The 19,129-nt window shown below is 46.5% G+C and overlaps 3 protein-coding genes across 20 annotated transcripts in view; 2 read left to right on the forward strand and 1 right to left on the reverse strand.

Annotated features, from left to right (window-relative positions):
- The window catches only part of BORCS5 (BLOC-1 related complex subunit 5), a 62,104-nt gene extending 54,534 nt beyond the window's left edge, over window positions 1–7,570 (forward strand). For 4 of the 6 annotated variants that reach the window (XM_040701033.2, XM_015290581.4, XM_015290585.4 and 1 more), the window contains exon 4: window positions 3,625–7,570. In XM_040701033.2, coding sequence (XP_040556967.1) covers window positions 3,625–3,855 — 231 coding nt within the window. In that variant the 3' untranslated portion in view covers window positions 3,856–7,570. The remainder of the gene's footprint in view (window positions 1–3,624) is intronic. The other 2 variants (XR_005860046.2, XR_003075299.3) reach the window with 2 other exon arrangements.
- Window positions 7,571–7,719: 149 nt separating this feature from the next.
- LOC124417392 lies at window positions 7,720–11,847 on the forward strand. The gene is made up of 4 exons (XM_046903955.1): window positions 7,720–7,768; window positions 9,502–9,572; window positions 10,461–10,925; window positions 11,739–11,847. Exons 1-4 carry the CDS (start codon window positions 7,720–7,722, stop codon window positions 11,763–11,765), a joined length of 612 nt encoding a protein of 203 aa, XP_046759911.1. The 3' UTR covers window positions 11,766–11,847.
- Window positions 9,310–19,129, reverse strand: part of DUSP16 (dual specificity phosphatase 16) — a 71,707-nt gene continuing 61,887 nt past the window's right edge. For all 13 annotated transcript variants that reach the window (XM_015290877.4, XM_428887.8, XM_040647427.2 and 10 more), the window contains 3 exons: window positions 17,428–17,587; window positions 16,629–16,752; window positions 9,310–13,427 (listed from right to left, as the gene is read on the reverse strand). In XM_015290877.4, the coding sequence (XP_015146363.2) occupies window positions 12,251–13,427; window positions 16,629–16,752; window positions 17,428–17,587 (1,461 nt within the window). In that variant the 3' untranslated portion in view covers window positions 9,310–12,250. The remainder of the gene's footprint in view (window positions 13,428–16,628; window positions 16,753–17,427; window positions 17,588–19,129) is intronic.

Raw genomic sequence — 19,129 nt, forward strand, 5'->3', positions numbered from 1 at the left:
AGAGAGATCTCTTCCAACTCCTGTGATTCTGTGACTTTTTTTATAGCAGTGGTTAGCAGTAGTAGCCACAGTTCATGTCTGGGGGTCAGACAGATAGCAGAGGGGTGCTGGTAGCTCTCAAGCAGAGATGACTTGAGCTGGAATGTGGGCTGTGCAGGTCAGCATGCAGGGTAGCAACAGACTTATCCTGTACAATGGCACAACAGGCAAGAAGGGGCTTACATAAAGGTGGAAAAGCTCATTTCGAGAATGGACCTTCTGATTCTTTTCAATTCCTAATTCTCTTCCGTTCTGAGAGGAAACCCAAGGCCTCCCACAGCAGGTAGTATACATCTGTAACATCCAGATCTGAGGTGTGTCTACAGTAATGCTAATAGACCTGCTTCATATTTAGCTGCAGAAGATTTACTGAAGTAAGTGGATTCCTGTGGCGGTGCTCACTGGGTCATGGTGTTTTTGTTAATGTTACAAAAAGTTGGTGTTAGAGACAGTTAAAATGGCAATACTGAATATCCATGACAGGGTCAATATGAAACCACGCTAGGTAAGAGGTGCACACAGGGCACGGTTTTGTTCTCGACATCATCTCTGAAATAGAACTGATTGATGCCCAGTGCGGTCTATTGTGTACTCAAATTCATATCTTTATTCTGCTTAGCAGTGTGGGCCAAGAAGAATTTCTAAAATAAATGCAAGAATTTGTGGTTTGCAAGATGTCTGAAAGTACCCTCAACTGGCTCTTGTTGCAGCAGTGTGCTACAAACAGGTCTGTTGTAGCACGGTCTCTGAGCCCTTCCTGGCCTCAGTGTGAATGGTGCCCCTCTGGGAGGGACTGCAGTTGAGGCCTCTGACCGGGGAATCATCCATCTCCAGTGATGTTGGAAGTGATTGTGGGTCTGTTTTCATTTGAAGGAAAAACCCAGTAGATAGCATCTCAAATTTAAGATGTGAGGCTTAGACGTAAATGAGTGTGTTGCTGCAACTGTCCTTGGATGAGACACAGGTTTAAGGTTTGGATCTTTTTATGTTACAAAGTGTCACTGGCTGTGCAAAAATTGTGTAGCGTGCATATTAGACTGCGAGCTGCTGGCCTTCCCAGAGCACTGCTGAGCCTGGGGTGGGCAAGGAGATGGGGACCTGGGCCTGCCTGTCACACCTGCAGCAGGGCCTCAGGTCTGGGCCATGAGAGATGGGGGGTGAGCTTGGAGAAGGCAACTCCTTCACCTTGCCCCTGGGATGCGTCTTGGAGAGTGTGGACTGGGAATAGGTTCCTGCCTCAGCTACCTCTCTCCAGGTGCTTTTTATCGCCACCATATGGAATTAAGGAGATGGGAAGCAGCACTGTGTGCACGAGAGAGGTGACAGCACAAGGTTCCAGCAGGAGGCACCAAGAATGCTGATGTGTTTTTATGCCTGCTGTGAGAAGGGCTGCAAAGAGCCACTGGCATTTAGATGCAAGAGTTAGCGCACCACATTTTTTCTTTCACTATTTAAAAAGACCAAGTTCAGCCTGGGTATAACTTAGCCTTTCTTCATGATTACTCAACTTCAGACTTTCTTGCAGTGTCACAGGCTTTGCAGTTGCCATGGCCTCTCACAGCAGATAAACTGTAACACTAGGTGTAGGGAAACCATAGGAAATGCTCACTTCCAGCCTTTCTCTATTTTGTGAGGCAGCTTTTATAGAACTGCTGTGAACGCGTCCAGAAGTAGGTTGGAAGGTTACTCTGCTTTTCTTCTTTCTATGTCGTTCCCCCCCCAACTTCTCTCCATGCTCCCCTCTGCAAGTGGACATCACTGGGATTTACATGAGGAGCCTAAAAGTCCCCAAATGAAATTGCTAGAGGTGAGAAAGGGGGCTTTGTTATTCTAGAGCTGGATGGATGCCTGCTTTGCCCTTGCATAGAGGGCAGTGCCTGAAGTGGAAGGCTTTTGAAGCAAGGGAGGTTTCTGCTCCTATCCCCATGCTGTTGTTCAGCTGGCTGCTGCTCCGCGCTAGCTGCTGCTTTGCATTGGCTCTTGTTAGGTAGGACATTTTTAGGTACTGGATTGGATTTACTTCCAGCCTGTGCTGACCTGGTGGTCTGCTTTTACACGCTCTGATTTACAGAGCTAGTGCCAAGTTACTAAATTATTAAGCTAGGATTTTAAAAGAAAGCTCTATGTAGGCTTAAATTGTTTCCACTCCATTTGGAAATGGACCCCATGCTGGGTTTATGTTTTTCCATGCATGGAAGTGTGGAGGGAGGAATTCACAGGAAGGCACAGAGGCAAGGAGGAAGAATTCAGCCTGAGAACACTAGAAAATGTAGAAGATATAAAAGGTTAATTGGTGCTGTATCCAGCTCTGATGGAGGTAATAGGAAAAAAGTCTTCCTAATCCCCGTGACAATTTAGCGGAAACTTGTCTGTTTGCTTTTAATGCTGTTTGTAGCTTTGGTTCCTCAATAAAAGTTTTTTGCCTGACTATTTTTTGCCTTGACTCCTTCCCCAGGGCCTGAGAGAGATGTTTGTCAGCAGTGCAGCTCCCTCTCCAGCCCTGCACTGCGCCCTGAACCTCTTCCCCTTGCTGCCGATTCCCTCTTGCGTCCCCAAATCACTGCAGGTTCACAGTTAAACCCACTGATTAAACACAGTCCAAGGCAGCAGTGGAATTTTTAGTAGTACTGCACTGATAACACTTTTGTCTGCGCTGAGAGCTCTTCCTCTTCTCTTGGTTCTGAGATGGATGCCTGCAGCTCAGGGATACCAGCTGTGGGGCGAGTGGGGTTGCTGAACACAGCTTTAGCGAGTTGAAGTAGCTGAGTTTTCAGTGTGCTTTTAGAGAATGGAATAGATCTGTTACATACCAGGCTCTTGAATGAGAGGTTTATGTATGGCATATCTCACAGAGTGGTGAACAGTCTGAGTTGGCTGGTGTGCGTGTGGTGTAGTGCTAGCAGCTGAATCCTCCTTGGAGCTTACAATCTAGCTGTAGGGAAAGTTGAGCTGTGAATTACAAAAGCTACCTCCATAGTTCAATGGCAGGAATAGCACTGCAGTTCCTGTCATTGTAGTAATGCTCTGGCTGTGTTTAGGTACTTACCGTGCTTAATTGCATGACTGATTTACCTAATGTCTCTCCTGGGGTCATTCATAACACTTTTATTTTTAGGATTCAGGGAAATTAGGGACACTACTAATCTCTTGTGGTTCTTTCTCAAGACAGGAGTTTTCCAGCTGATGATGGCAATAACAGCAGTGGCTCAGTCACAGAGCAACCTGCTGAAGCCAGTGATATTTCTACTGGCAAATAAAGAAAGAATAGTGCTTGAAAGTGAACAAGCTCTACCAAAAATACACAGCTGTGGGCAGAGGCCATGATTTCCCTGTGTTTGGATAACATGCATGATCCAGTGCATCCAATAATTGGTGTATAGGTGTTCTATATATTGGTGTCCTCCACGTACGGCTATAATTTATCCCATTTCATGGCAAACTGGCTGAGCACCAGTAGAGGAGCTCCTGTACCAGGGCAGTAGATCCAACGGGGTGTCTGACACGCATGTAGGGGAGGTGGTGTGCTGCAAGGACTGTGTAACAGCTGGCCTAACATGGCTGGCTCCTCTGCTTGTTTTTAAACAGATGGACCTCTCAGTGGAAACTCTTTACAGCTTCATGCAGGAGCGCCAGAAGAAGTATGCCAAGTATGCAGAGCAGATCCAGAAGGTCAACGAGATGTCTGCCATCCTCCGCCGCATTCAGATGGGCATTGACCAGACTGTCCCGCTGATGGAGAGGCTGAACAGCATGCTGCCTGAGAGTGAGCAGCTGGAGCCCTTCAGCATGAAACCTGACCGGGAGATAAAGTCCTAGCTGCTCCTGCTCCCTCCACCTCTTGCACCCCAGTGCTTGGCACAGGTGTGCCTCCAGACTGGCCGATGCTGGGAGTGGACAGCCGTGTTGTCTGACTTTCTGGTTGGGCACCAGAGGAGGAACAGCCCCAGCTGCCAGGGCTGTGTAGCCAGGAATCCAGGAGCTCCCCTGGCCTCATTGTTTGCAGAGGAACACTTAACTGTGCTTTCATCTTCCTCCGCCTGCCCTGCTCTCTCCTCTTCTACTGCCACCACCTGTGCTGAGACGTTTGTTTCACTGCTGTAACTAGATGTGGGTTTGCAGAGGAGTTCTTTCATCTGTTCTTTTTACTAGAAGAATCCAATGGGATATGGGCTGTGACAAACCCTCTAACATGCTTTCTGTGCCGCTAGGGTTTAGAGAATTAGATGGCTGACAAGTATTTTTGAGATCCTCTGCCCTTGGAAATATGTATGTTTTATAGGTGAAAGTGTGGGAGCCAGGAACTGGCTTATTAAAATCTGCCTATTATCATAATTAACACAGCTTGCATGGCAGGGTTTTGGCATGTCCTTTCTTGAGGCTCTTTGTTTTTATGGGCTCACTTATTTATGAGGCTGTAAAGGAATAACTGTTCCAGATATGTCTGTTATTGCTGAGCAGCCTTAATGTTCCTCTCCCCTTGCCCTGGCAGTGTCCCATGCCCTAGCTGATGGCTGTTCACATCCCTTACCTTGCACTGCGATTCTAACAGACACTGGTACCTGCCTGTTTACTTGTGTCCAACTTTGGGGTGCCAAGGGATCAGATCTTGTGTATTTTTTTATTTATTGGGATACACCAGTTATCTTGGTGCTTTTTTATACCAGAGGGACGCAGTTGGAGGGGAGACCTGAAAAGTCCTTCAGACTCCGTGCTGGCTGAACTGCCGTCATGCTGAGTGCTTGCCTGAGCGTGGTGTTTTATGACTGAAACCACACGGCCTTTTGCGATCATGCTCCACAAACTGCTCCAAAGGCAACAGGATCTTCCTGTGTTGCTGTGAACTGAGCCCCAGCTGGATGGTTGGCAGCCTGCTCATGGGGCCGAGGCGCTGCTCTGGGACTTGGGGGACTACAGACTTCCAGGTCTGCTACTGGGCTGCTGCCACAGGCTTTGGTTTCTCCTCATATAGAATGGGATATTTTACACACTGCTGTGAAATATTTTCATGTCTAGAAATTGTGTTCAAACAGCCTGCACAGCAATTGCACAGCAGCTCTTATCCCAGCAGAAAGAGCCTGAAAGAAGAAGCAAGGAGCCCTGGGCTTGCTGGGCCAGTGGCAGGTTTGTGTTCATTACGGACCTCCCAGAATGCTGTTGCTGGTGAGGAGACTGAACTTGAATGGTTGTTTTATTTCAGAGGTGGTCATCCCAGACTTTGAGAGAGTCCCTGCCACAACCTGTGTTGTAAGTACAGGCTTTGGGACTTCCTGGAATAGCTCTTAGCATATGAGTGTACCTAATCAGCAAAAGATTGTCTCCAAACATTTGGGTGTGAAAGCATCATAAGTTTCTGACAGTGTAAATGACTCCTGCAGGCAGGGAGCAACAGGCTGTTAGTTCTGCTTCATTACCAGAGGCCACATAGCCCAGAGTGACTTCTTCTAATGCCCACTGCAGCCAGCACAGGCCTGTGTTTGAAACACGATTGTGGGGCCTTGCTATGGGACTCCATTCTCAGCAGTGAGGCCTTCTGGATGGTGCCTGGTGAAGAGCAATTGGCAAAGATATGAACAGATCATTCTCTGGGAAGAAGGGCAGCAGTGAGCCCATTTCTTTACTGCTCTCACTGCAGAGTTGGTACATAGTTGTGCATACGGACTATAACAATGTGAAGAGCAGACTCCCACCTATGCTCTTGTGTTTTGCAGTATTTTACACTTGGTTTGTTTAAAAAAAAAAAAAAAGTTGATGCTTACAGGAGACTGAGCAACCTGTGACAGCCTGCTTCCCATGGTCATGCCAAGAGTATCCTTACCGTCCTACCTGGAGACATTCTCTGCTTCCTGCCACTAAGCATGGTCCAGTAGTCAGTAACTTGAAATAGCTGTGCAGGCATTTTGTCCTCGTCCAGACCAAGCTGCTCGGAGGTGCATAAAGTGTAGCGTTCAGCTGCTGTCTCCATCCAGTGTGAGGGTCCCCGTGCCCTGGAGCATGGGCAGCTTAGGCCAGGAGTAGATCTGGGTACCAGATCTGCCAGCTGGGGCAAGGTTGTGGATGCTCTCTCATGTAAAGCTTTGGACGTTTTCTTTGCACCATTAAGCATCAGATCAAAGCATTGCTCCTTGCAGTGCTGATGCAGATGGGAGCGTAGTGCTCCTGTCTGGAACGTGCAGGAGCAGGGGCTGCAAATCAGTTTCTTATTTGCCTAGGTATTGGGCTGATAATGGAAGAAAATGGGTATTCCTATGTGCTTTACTGCCTTTTAAGCTTCTGGGTATACTGCTGGGCCTCCCAGCTAGTGACTCCTGAACAGCAAGGGTAAGTTGTAACAAATACAATAACTTAACTAGAAGGAAATCGGGGTTGAAACGTCAGCCTCTTCCAAAGAACACAGGTCCATCACTTCCATGTGACAGGTCTCACAGGTGTCCTGCAAAATTCCTGTATCCTCTAACTGTTCTTAAGGGATGGTTTACAGTTCAGTTTAAAACATCGTCAGTAGCTTTATCACCCATAATTCTTAGATCTCTCGCTGAAGAGAAGCCCTTTTCTGCTCCATGTTGCCGCTGCTTGGCTGCTCCGTGCTTTGTTCCATGTACTGCTTCTGGATTCACCTTAGGTGTGAGTGGTGCTCAAGGTGAGACCTTTCTTTACTCTCTCACTCCATGGAGCAGGATGTAAGATGTAAGTAGAGTTACCTTTCTGCCTGCATGTTTCTTTTCCCAAGTCAGTTGGTGTAGAAAGCTCAGGTCTCTCTTGTAACTGTACTGCTACTTTTAACACGAAGGACAGATTGTTAGTGCTACGAACAGAATTATCTGTCACAGTCCCCTGAAAAGAAGCATTTCTGCCCATTTCTGGTTTGTGATGTGAAATGAAAGTCATGTAAGGCAGATGCAGACCAAGCCTGCTGGTGTGAAACCTGAAAAGCTGGAGAGTGAAGTGAGGCCCTGGGCTGTATTTCTCCAGGGGCCTGAGCTGCTCCAGTTCCTTTGCTGCCTTGTGTGCTTGTGGCACAGAATGCTGGGGCACTGTACAGTACTGCACGGGAGGAAGAGGTTTCCTTTGTTACTTCTGTCTTTTCTATAATTTAATGCATTGTCAGGGTGCTGAAGTACCGACCTATCTGCTGGTCAGTTGCTGTGAAAATCCAGTGAAGGGGACAGAAAATTTGTTATTTTTTTCTTTTTTTTTTTTAATAAATGTATTTAAAATTATATATATTTAAATGTATTTAAATATTTAAAAGGTTTGTCCCTTCCTCTAGGCTTTCACGCAGAGCAAGCAGAAATAGGCACATCCGCAGGCCCCTCGCCCTATCAGCTGGTGTTCCACTGGTATTGTGCAGCAGTGCTGCACCTTCCCTCTGCATCCCGTGCTGCCAGCGTGTGATCTGACTGTGAACCTTGTGCTCCAGTGCCCCTTGGTCTGTGCATTATCATCCTCTTCACTGACTTGTTCTGTACACAGCTGCGTGTGTGCTACGTGTTCCAGCTCCAACATTAAAATGTTTGGTATTGCTCTTTTCCAAGTGTGTTGTTTCTCCAAGTGCCTTGCTTGTTCTTCACTTACACTGCTTGCTGGGATGGCTGGGGACTGTGCTCGGTTGTACCTCAGCTTTCCTGCTCTGCTTGTGCCCCAGAGATGGCCTGGTGATGATAAGGAGATGTGTGTCCAAGAATGAAGCAGCTGGTTTCTTTGGATGCTGTCCGAGCTGGGATTGGTGCAGGTATCCAAGTAAATGATGTGTACAATAATGCTGTGCTGTGCCAGTGGTGGGGCTGCAGTTGGGCTGGCTGCCCACCCCTGTGCTGGGCCAGGGAGTCACTGAGACACTGCCCCTGGCCCTGAGATAGGTCTACACAGTCTCCCCCAGGGCAGGGGGTGTGGGGTGATGCCATAAGAACATCCCTGGTGTAGTAGGGGCTGCTTCCTGCAGGGAAAGCCATTCTAAGGAATTCAGAAAAGCAGATTTAGCAGAGAATTGGCTAAAGTACCTGCAGCAGAATTCTCCTGCTGCTAAGAAAGCAATGAGGCGATGGTCTTTCCACTCCTGCACCCTTGGGTGATACAAATGCACAGAGATGCTTTTTAAGTGATCTCATGTTCCAGCCACGTATGGCTGTCTTACTAAAATGTGTATTTAGATGAGTTTTGCTGGATGTCAGAAATTTCGGATCTCAGAAGGGCCAATAACAGCCTTATTAGAACTCATGAGGATGGCCAGGCCTGCTGTTCTGGGCTCTTGACATACCACCACTTTTTGGTAGGAATGATTTAAAGCTTGTGGTGTGAGTCCAAGTGTAAGGGGCAGCCAGCAGATGAACTTGCACTTAGTAAGAACAGCATCTCACACCGATACTGCATTTCTGCTCTTTGTTATAACCTCCATTGCCCCATCACAGAAAGGCTGCCCTGGAGTGGACTTGTTTTCAGTCCACTCCAGGAATTTAACTGTGATGGTTAAATCAAGAACGCAGTGACCTCAGGATCCCTTCACCAGTCAGTGGAACAACAAATAAATCTTGCTGAACAGCAAATATCTGTTGCCTCTTCAGTTCTCACTGCAGTTGATCTTAAGACTGTCTCTGTGAAGAGCTGTCTGCTGGCAGGGGTGAGAGGGGAGGGCTATTTTGTAGGGCAGCAAGCTGATGCCATTGTAAGGATACAGCCTTGGCATCTGCACTCTGCTGCAGGACTCCATGCTAATATACGCTACTTCTGTGTAAGCTGTTCTCTGAAGGAGCAGTGAGGGGCATACCCCTCCCTCAGTGCTTGAAAGCTATTCTGAATGAATTATTCTGAACGAATGTTGCAGGACTGGCAAAATCCATCACAAGTGTGAGTGTAGTTCAAGGAAGAAGTGTGGGAGACAAGAAGAAACGTGGTGCATCTCAGGTGAACTGGACAAGCGGAAAGCCATCAGTGCTGCTGTTTTGTGAACGCTGTAATGACAACTGCTGTTGTGTGAGACCACGCAGTTGTATTCTCCAGCATTTAGAACGGCAAGAGAAACCAAAGTGCCATTACTGATCTTCAAGGGAGCAGAAGGGGTAAGCAGGAACAGGTGGGAGGCTTAAACTGTGAAATCATTGGTTTGCGAGGAGCAGCCCCAGTCCCCTGTTCTGTGCCGCCCATGAACAGGCACAGCTGCAGAGGATGCGCACAGCAGGGCCGCACCCCGCCAGCCCTGGCTGCTGCCAGCACTCCTGCTGCAGGCAGGTAGCTCGTGCTCCGCAGCCAGACGCACACAGGCTCCTTCCACAGCCGTTCTATATAAACAGGTACCATTTCTGATTTTATTTCATCATAACATACGGGTAATGCTCACGACACAAGATGAGAAACTCACATCTCTCTGAACCATTTAAACACCTTCCATACACCAAAGAACATTATATTCATATTGAACATGTACACATTCCCCCCTTGCACCCTCTGTTTTGCTTTCCACCCTTCTAGAAACCATTCCCAGCATCGTTCAGGTACAGGACGCTACTGTAGAAGCGAGACAGGGCAGCACCCTGCACAGGGTACGGATTTAAGGCTTCCTCTACAGGCACCCTGTCCCCCTACACTCTGAGCCTACAGCTTTGATGCCTGCAGTGACTGCAGCACGCTGGAAATCCCGAGGAGCCCAACATCCAAATCTCAGTCCCCCAGAAGGAGTCACCCAACAAAACTCAAGCATACCTATGTGCACGTGTAGAGAGATGGGGACTCCACGCACACGTGAGTGTGGGGGCGCTCACGTGAGAACACAAAAACCGGGAAAATTCTGTTCCTTATTTGTGCTTACCCCCATTAACTGATTTAAACCAAAGAAAGCCATGGGTCTTTACTGAGATCTGCCTGAGAGGAGCGCAACTGAACGGTTTCCATGTATATATACACACGCGCGGTGTGTATATATGCTGGAAACAGTGGTAATGGAATTGCTTTCACTTGATATGTAAACGCAGCCAAGTGGCAGCATGTTTAACCAGCAGCCCCAGCCCGACCTGCTACACAGCACGGCGTCGGCTGCCCGGCTTGCACTGCCCTCCTTCCGGCACTTCGCACCCCTCACCAACAGCCCCTGGGTTCAGCCCCTCCTCTCGCTGCCTCTCCGCGTGTCTTCCGCGCGATTCAGGATCAAGTTCATCAATGCTGTCGCTTTCAGTGCTATTTTATACAGTCCGCCGTAGGAAACTGTCACATCCTAGCCACGAAACAAAGACGAGATTTTCTCTGCTTTTCAGTATAGTAAAACCTGAGATTTGAGTCACAAACTAGCTAAACTTACAGTAAAAAGAATAACAACAACCCAAGCTGCTGACTTGAATTAGGGCTTCAGTTTGCCGCAGACAATAATTTTTTTTTTTTTTTAAAAGCTGTTGGCCGGGGCTAAGTTTTTGTTACGTCTGATTTACGGTTTTCAGCCGCCTGCACTGAAATTGGACAAAACAATACCTCTCCCCCCTGTATCTGCGTCCCGCGGGGCCTCGGGGAAGCCCGAGCTGACACGTGCGCGGCTCCCGTCCCAGCACCGGGGGGAAGACTCCCACTCCTCGCCCACCACCAGCTGCGCACGCACAGCAGCAGCTGCCACACGGCAAGAACGGACCGCTGCACGGGAAGCAGCTGGTTCCCCGTCAGAAACAACGCAAGGAGGCCGTGCCTCATCTCCCATGAAACACCTCGCTGGCAGTGGGGAAACAACACCTCCTCGCGCTGGCACGTTCTCGGTTGGTGGGGATCAGAAAGCGGAACGCCGGCCCGTGGCAGCGCAGCTAGAAGCAATTGCAGCCAAATCCCGCAGCAGCACGCCGGGAAACCGGGACCCTAAGCTGGGACAGAGGACGGCAGCCAAAACTGAAGTTCCTTTGGATCTGCACGTGCGGGAGGTGAGCAGGCTTCCCGTTAAAGCTGTCTCTTCTCACACTCTTGTTTCTTTCACGCCACATTACGAGATGGGACTTTGGAGTTCCCCCTTCTGTTTTCCCTGGACAGCTGAACGGCCCTCTCTTTCTCAAATGAAGTCAGCAAACCTGAAACGGGCATCTGCCTCAGAGTCCTCGGTCTGGGTCAGGATGGTGGGGGAGGAAAATAACCAAAAGCATGAATCACTCTCATCCCACGTGTAGATTGGAGCTGGGTATGAAAAACAGGCCCGTAAGGTACAGCTCAGTTCAGAACAAAAACCCAGCCCGGCGGAGCATACAACTCCTTTTTTTCTTTTTGGAGCCATCTATTGAATTGTCAGTGGGCAAGAAGAGGGCTTTGTGGCATTGTGCCACTTCTCTTGCATGGAATCCTAAGTGGTAACCGCTCCATTACAGCTTAGAAGCCAAGCTGTCCCTCTCCCAGAAGCCAGCTTAAGAGCAGAAATGCAAACACTGCTTATTTTATGTTTCAAAAGAATGGGGGAAATGGCCACAAATACAGATCGTTTGTCTTTAGAATTACTGCTAGGCCAACTGAAACACTTGTGCGTAGACAGCTTTAAAACAAATCCAATGATGTGGCTAGTTGTTACTTGTTCACATTGCTTACTAACTGACTACCGGCATCCGGCAGCCATAAAGCCCTAGTTTATGTGTTATATTTTTGAGGTACTGGTTTCTTCTCTGAAGCAGCTCTCTAGAAAATCACTTAAAGCCTATCCATTAGAACAATAGTTACACCAGTATTTACATTTGTCTGAATTGTCTTTTCAGACCAGCCTTGCTGTAACCAGTCCCTAGTGCCTTTGGAATCGCTCCCAGTCTCCTTTCTCCTCAGGTCTCCTTCCAGAGGTTGGCTCAGCGTCAGAGCTAAGGTGCACTGGTGAGGACTTGGGGCTTGAGGAGGGGAGAATAAAACTAGCTTTGATGGGGGGTAGGAGCACATTTCGGTGGAACCAGAGAAATGGTCTGATACCAAGAGGGTTTCCTTTCTGAAAACACTGAGAGGGTGTGCAATCCATTGCACGTAATTGCTTCCTGTGTCAGGGAAATATCTTTGAAATGTTCTGCCCTTCTCCAGGATGGGAGGAGAAAACCCCGATGGTAGGCTCAGTCTCCTCGTGCGGATGGTCACGTGTTGCCTTGCTCTATCAATCTAGTCACCGTGCTCCCACCAAAGCTCCGTGTCTCCTCCCTCCCCCTTCTGCACAGGGTTTGTCCTTTTCAGACTTGCAGGGACCTGGAGGGGGAGCGCCTTCGCTACAGTCACATCAGTCCACCGCTCCTCAGGACACTTCAATGATTTCCATGCTGCCTGAAAAGCTCGACTGACTGCCCACCTTCCCCAGTTCTTCTCTGGATCTGTTGTCCGATATGAAGCTTTCCCCAAACTCCATCTGGCAGCTTCTGCGCTTAAACTGCTTTTCAAAAGAGCTCTCCTCGTGCCAGCTCCGCCTGGAGTCTCCTCGGTTGCCCTGCTTCGTCCTCCTGCGCACAGCACAGGATTGCTCGCAGCCCGTGGGCAGCTGGCTGCAGCTGTAGGCAGAGTAGGCAGCACTGTTCCCATAGATGGCAGAGGCTGAGTAGAAATGTGAGGACTCGGCTGCAAAGTACCAGCTGTTGGTGAGGGATGGGGCCGATGTCTGAGGAGCCAAGATGTCCGAGTGCCAGCCTTTGAGGCCCAGCCCTGCCGCAGATTTCGCCAAGTGCTGCTGGCTGGTGGAGAGCCCAAACAAGAAGTTCGTTCGGTAGTTGTCTTCCACGCTCCCACTCCGGTGCAGTGGGTACAGGAGCGCCCGCTGAGTGACCGCACCGCCGCTGGATCTCCCCATGTGCTGCCGCTTGCTCTGGCTATCCAGCTGCCAGGCATTCTGGGGCTTCTTCGGAGGGTTTGCTTCCTCTTTATCAGGGCTGGCTTCTGGGGTCTGCTCCGAGACCTCCTGCACGGGGGAGAACTGACACAGCTTGCTGCTTCCCTCTAAAGCTGTCGCATGTTTGTAATACTCCAGGGTGTCTTCGGAAGAGGTGAAGCCCTGCACCGATGCAGTCACACAGCTGCTAGCGGCAGAGTAGGACACAGATTTGATATCCAACGAAAAGGATCGCTTCAGCCGGTTACTGTCCTCCACCTTATCTAGGGAGACGTGCAGCCCATTTATGCCCTGTACCAGTGGGCTGTCCTCCAGCGAGGGCAAGTGCGTGCATGGCACACTCCCGGGGTCCGCGGGCTTCGATTCCACGATCTCTGAGGTAGCAGTGATGCAGAGCTGACTCGTGGCGAGGCTGCTCTGCCCCCCCTCTGGCACTAGCACGTGCTCACTGCTTTTCTCCAAGTGCAGAAGTTTCAGCTTACTGATGTGTCCAGGCTGACCACTCTGGTTCTTGATTTTTTTCTCAAAGTCCAAAAGCTGGCCCAGAAAGTTGAAGTTGGGAGAAATGGTCGGCCTTTTTTCTTTCACAAATCTGGAAAGGGAAAAACGAATTATTTTAAGAATTTGCTGCTCAGACTTGAAATAACATTCAGAGCAATCATCCTAAGGTTAGCAGCCTAATACTTGTCAGGATGCTTGGCCCAAGGTTCCAACAAGCACGGGTAACTTATGGATGGAAAAGAGGACAGCTTTTATGCAAGATAATGATAGATTCTCTCAACTCTTTTTATTACCTAAAGGCAGCTGAAGAGGCAGGAAAGAAAGCTTTCAGCTTACCTCTTTATGGTGTCTACAGCAAGGTTTGAGGAAATGGTTTATTTTACTGTGCCATCGCTACCTTTGGTCTCTGACTGAATTTAAGAGCTCCTCAAGTGCTGTGAGCAGCACCAAAGCAGACAGCAGAGCACCTGTCCCCACTATCCAGGTGGCTGGAATCCCTTTCTCCTCTCTCTTTCATGCTGTTAGTTCCTATCCCGTTTTACCTTTGTCAAGAGATTGCTCTGATGAATTTTGTACAGCAAATGCCAGTCATTTCTGCCATATACCGGTACTGACCACTGATATGATCATCAAAAAGGAAAGTGAGCAAATGCAGCATTACAAAATCATTCTGCCTGTGTTCAACAGTAAAAGAGTAACAGTGTCACCGAATCCGCATTACAGTTATTCTCCAGTCCTGAAGGAAACAGCCTAACACTCATATATGTGCAATCATGCACTTTGAATATGAACAACCTGCAACATGTAACTTCAAAACGTGTTCCTGAATCAGGACTTCAAATGAATGAAAAACTTTAGTATTGAAGTCACATTGTGCAATTCAGAGTGAAATATGACGGCAGGCTTTGCCTGATTTGCAGTGCAGCTAGAAAAGCTTGTATTCTTACTGGCTGTAAAAGAGAAGGCTGTCCAAATCCCTCCTCTTTTTTTTTCCCTTCCCATTCCTGAACGGTGAAGGTAGCAGATGAGAAGGGAATTAACAGGGGAAGAGAGCTTGAAGAGCTAGACCTACTGCAAACACATGCATAACGAGGAAATTAAATATTATTAAAGGCAGAAAATCTCTCAGGGGACACATTCTAATGTGTACCCACATGTATACGTCTACCTGAGCATAAATGCAAGCAAGCACACAACAGAAAACAAAAAAAAAGTTGTTTTTTTTTTTTTTTTTTTTGATGTTGCAACAACTTCAAGGACACCAAGCTTTTTGAACACAGCAGGCACTGTTACTTTCTGCCCATCATCTGAATGGCAGCGAATAGTCAAGCTGATATTGTGACCTGCAAGAGCAGATTGCGCAGTGATGGTGGAAACTTCCGCTATGAAGTGCAACCCCATTCCCTCAACGTCTTCCTCCTCCCACCCCAAAACGTGAGATGGTTTTAACTTTAAAACTAGCTTTTTTAACTAGGCATCTAGAAAGTCTCCTTGATCCCCTGTGCCAAGTTATGAGGCTTTGCAAAACTTCTCGTTTCAAAATGCACGCCTTTTCTAATTGAAAAATGTGCAGAATTTTTAGCTGTCGACGTTTGTTTCCCTTGCGTGGTGCACTGTACAAATTAAACAAAAGATGAAAATAGGATATTTCCTCAGATCTTTCCTTTCAAGTACCATTTAGCATCACCTTTTATTTTTTCAGAAGTTCCAGACAAGCATTTTATCTAATACCTTTCATTAAACTAGAAGAAGTATTTTTCTTTTAAGCTGTGCCAGCGAAAGATCCCAAACCAGTGAGTGAGATGTGCTGCAGACCTTTCTCACTAAATCATATCAAAGGAAATACATTAAAATAAAGTCAAAGTTTCACAGTACTTGTTCAGCATTTACAGTGCAAAGAGAAAAAAAAAAGGCCAAGGATGGTTAATCTTTCACACTCAATTCACATTTCCGGCTAAGAAACACATGAATTTAATGAAGAGAAAGTGTCATGGAAAGAACAAAGAAGCACTTCTTGCTCAGTGGAAGTTCACGGAGGTGTGCCTTTAAGAAGCGTTTAGTACTGTACAGCTCTCACCTCCAGACCTTCAGCCTGGGATCAGACCAGCTGCTTAGTGAATCAAGCTCACGCCTTGCACAGTAACCATCTGCATCCAGCAGTACATCCCTACTATCTCTCCCTGTGTCCCTGTGAAGTTTCACCTCTGCTTGTTAACAAGCCAAACCTACTTCGTCATACCTAACTAACCAAGCAGTCAGCAAGCCATGGCAGAAGTCTTTTTTCTGCAGATTGTTAAATGCTATGGGAGACATGTGCAGTTCTGGCCCCTTACATGGAAGAGAGAGCATCTCTTACATGCCGTCAGCAGCTTAAAAGAAAGTGTCCCATGAAAACTGTTCATCTTTCTGTTCCCAGCTCTGTTTTTAGAGATAGTGCTAGCAAACGCAGCAGTGATTTGGGAGGTGCTCCTCTCAAGGTGCTCCAGCACAACTGTTCCAACTACTTCTGCGTGACGCATGTAATGGAGGTGCGTCAGCTCTGCCAATTAGCCTGCAAGGTCTGTCAAGAAGGAAGACAGCGTTTCCTGTGCTACGCAGGAACACAAAGAAGTTTGTCAACTGAAACAGAGGAGCCGTGGTAAACCTGCAATCAAGTCATGTGGAATGTAGTGCTCACAATACAAGTACAGAAATACTATGGTTTGAAGGTGGAAAAAAAGTGTGGGGAGGGTTCCTCCAAGAATTCCCTAATCCCACACAGTGCTGATACCTGAAAATACTTTCTCCAAGAGGTTTTTTTGGAGGTTAATAGCAACAAAGTTTTTTGTTTAATTCCTATACATTTTACTTGCAGGCACTTCTTTGAGAGCGTTACCAAGTACCAAACTGAAGTAAATAAATCCAGTCCAGCATTTGTCACAAACAGAATTATAAATATCCTCAGTTCTCATTCTTTATCCATTTCATTCTCTCTTCAGCTTGCAGGACACTCTTCTGTATGATATATCTGTGTCTATATAGGCACACATGCAGTTTAAATTTCATTTATTTGCCTACTCAGAGCAAAGGCCAACATCAGCACTTTGAATGAACGTTTGGGGCACAATGTCTGCACACAGCCACTTATTTGTTTATGGAGGAAGCCTACATTTAAAGCAGGAATGCCTACAGGCCGATGAGCTGCAGCATAAATTAACATGTCTGCTTCTGCACTTGGTCGTACAACCTTTTACCACTTCAAAAACAGGCTGCCAGACACAAGAATTAACATGAAGGGAAACTTTCTCCTTACCTGTAAGCTTCATCTAAGGACATATCCATTCTCTTCATGATGTATGCAATAGCGATTGTGGCAGAGCGAGATATTCCAGCTAAACAGTGCACTAACACACGGCCATTTGATGCTTTTGCTTTTTCTGCATACCAAAGAAATCAGCAGCATTATATCATGATGAACACTTTGCAAGGAAAGCAATGTTATTTTGAAATTGTTCAGAACTTCCAGAATTAGCTGCCAATTACAGATCTCATGGAAGCTTTGAACAACAATCATTTATTTTCGCAGTCGCTGCATTCGGTATAGAAAAAACACATGACTACACACAGGAAATGCACTGCAGTTACAGCAGGCTACATTTACTTTAATGTGCACATAAACAACCCCATCTAGATTTCTGGGAAAGCTGACTGTTCCATCACAAATGCTTGCTTTTTACTTGCATGTAAGATTAGAAACGATTTGGCCAGTTCATCTGTTAGCTTACTGCTCAAAGCCAAAGACAGGATCTGTATGTCTAATTTTCTAATTCACTCTCTGCAGGCATATATCAGGCATCTACCAGGTTGCCAGAAAGCAGAGCTGTGCTCTCAAAACGTGTCTTTGTTCGGTAAGTGCTGGAACACGCAGTGGCAGAATCTCCCTGTTACTTTGGGTCTGTGCTTATGAAGTGATGGTGATCGTATATGCAGATCCTTAGGGTATTTTCATACCACCCAGAAAGAATCCAGGTCTTCTCCAGCCAAAATAGGAGGCAGACACACAGAGTAATCCAGAAAGTGTTTTAGAGAGCCAATATAAAGTTTCTTCTCACCTATAAAATCAACTGATTTATCCAACCAAGGCAAAATCTTCTCACAAAAGCTGTCATTCACAGGCACTCTCAAAAAATGGGATTCTGGAATGAAATCAGGCTTTGGACAGGTATTACTGGCGTTTAGTACATATCCAATATCATTCTGCTGGATCATCTCCTATGAAAGAGAAAGATTAAAAGCAGTTGAGTCAAAAAATACCTTTGGAGCACTACGAAGAAATCATGAACTCAAAAGTACATAACAAAAAGGGGCACTGTTTTTTGGAAGAGATCACTGTTAAGCCTTTGACTTTTCAAACAACTCTTAATGAGACACCCAGAGTGTTCCAATAGCCTATGAACTGCAGATTCTAGCAGAACAAAGTTAACAACAGAAATAATGGCAGAATACCATCTGGTACTACGAAGCATCGCTTCCAAGAGAATCAATTTGGTTTTTTGCTGCTTTGGTTTAAATTCTCACCATGCACAATGACAACTTCATCAAGCATTTCCCATGTACAGTTTGCTGACCTGAATACATGTGTTCGGGATCACATATCTCAGATGAGATTATCCCATCGCAGATAATCAGAAATGTGAAATGAAAGTGATGCTTCCTGCAGTCACCTCTTCAAGTACCCAAGGCTTCTTTATTTCTAAGGCAAGGTGTGAAATTCATTCAAAACCAAGACCTTGAAGTAGGCTGCTTCTGCGCAGCACTAACTGCAGTTTTATGATCTGCTTTATGGTCTGAGATTGCCCCTATTTCAGTTTTCAGACATTAGTCCTCCAAGATTGTCACAGGAACAAGAAAAGACTCAAAGCACGCAATTAGCTGGGCCTTTTAAGTAAAATGGTTTTCATGGTTGCAAAACAAACAAACAAACAAATGCTGTACCTTACCATGTTCTTTGTACTTAGAACTGTGCCGCAAAGCAGTCTTTGATGCAGCAGGCACCTTGGTGCCTAAGTTCTAGAAACAACTGCTAGATGACTCCACAAAACATCCACCCAATCTCCTTCAAGTAAGGATCTTGCCACAGAAAAGTAAGCAAGTTAACACGTTCATTATCCAACCACGATTCTGTTACAGGGATGATGTGGTAAGCAGTGACCGTAGCTGTACAGATACTTATAAAGGGAAATCTTTCACAAGATTTCTATTTAAACCAAACACAAAAAAAAAAAAAGAAAAAAAAATCTGATTTTCATTCTTTAGCTTTTGCAGCAATTATATTAAAAAGTACAACTATGCCAAACCATAAGAGCAATAGCAAGAAAATCAATTCTTACACTGCGGATTTTAACTGGAAGTCTACCAGTATAAAAAAATATCCTGGAGGTAAAACTGCTCACTTCTTCTCCATACATAATTTCTTCTGCGAGTGTGAAGATGTTTTGTGAGGAGAAAGAGGGATGTGGCAATCTGGCTGGAGAATCTATCTTGTTCAAATCAGAGCAAGCTAAATAAAGTGTGGTGTTTACTCCGCAGGTACACTGCATGCATGTTGTGCTGTATACAAGGGCTGAACACGTGCACTCACATATATATGCAAGCATAAATTAAATTTTCAGTGAGAAGTGCTGGAAAGCTGATGAATTTGGAATTTGATTATCCAAATGGGAATTAAAAGGCTGCAGACACCAAGTCTGAAATTATTGTGCCAAAAAGACACCCAGAATTGTGTTAGTACTCATCTTTGTGACCAAGGCTAAA

This window comes from Gallus gallus, chromosome 1 (genome assembly GCF_016699485.2).
Source record: "Gallus gallus isolate bGalGal1 chromosome 1, bGalGal1.mat.broiler.GRCg7b, whole genome shotgun sequence".
Taxonomy (NCBI): Eukaryota; Metazoa; Chordata; class Aves; order Galliformes; family Phasianidae; genus Gallus; species Gallus gallus.

Coding starts and splice junctions, on each gene's coding strand:
- LOC124417392 (XM_046903955.1), top strand. CDS start 7,720: ATGAAGCAGCTGGTTTCTTTGGATGCTGTCCGAGCTGGGATTGGTGCA. Junction 7,769..9,501: donor CCGAGCTGGGATTGGTGCAG/GTATCCAAGTAA, acceptor CCACCCTTCTAG/AAACCATTCCCAGCATCGTT. Junction 9,573..10,460: donor AGGGCAGCACCCTGCACAGG/GTACGGATTTAA, acceptor TACGGTTTTCAG/CCGCCTGCACTGAAATTGGA.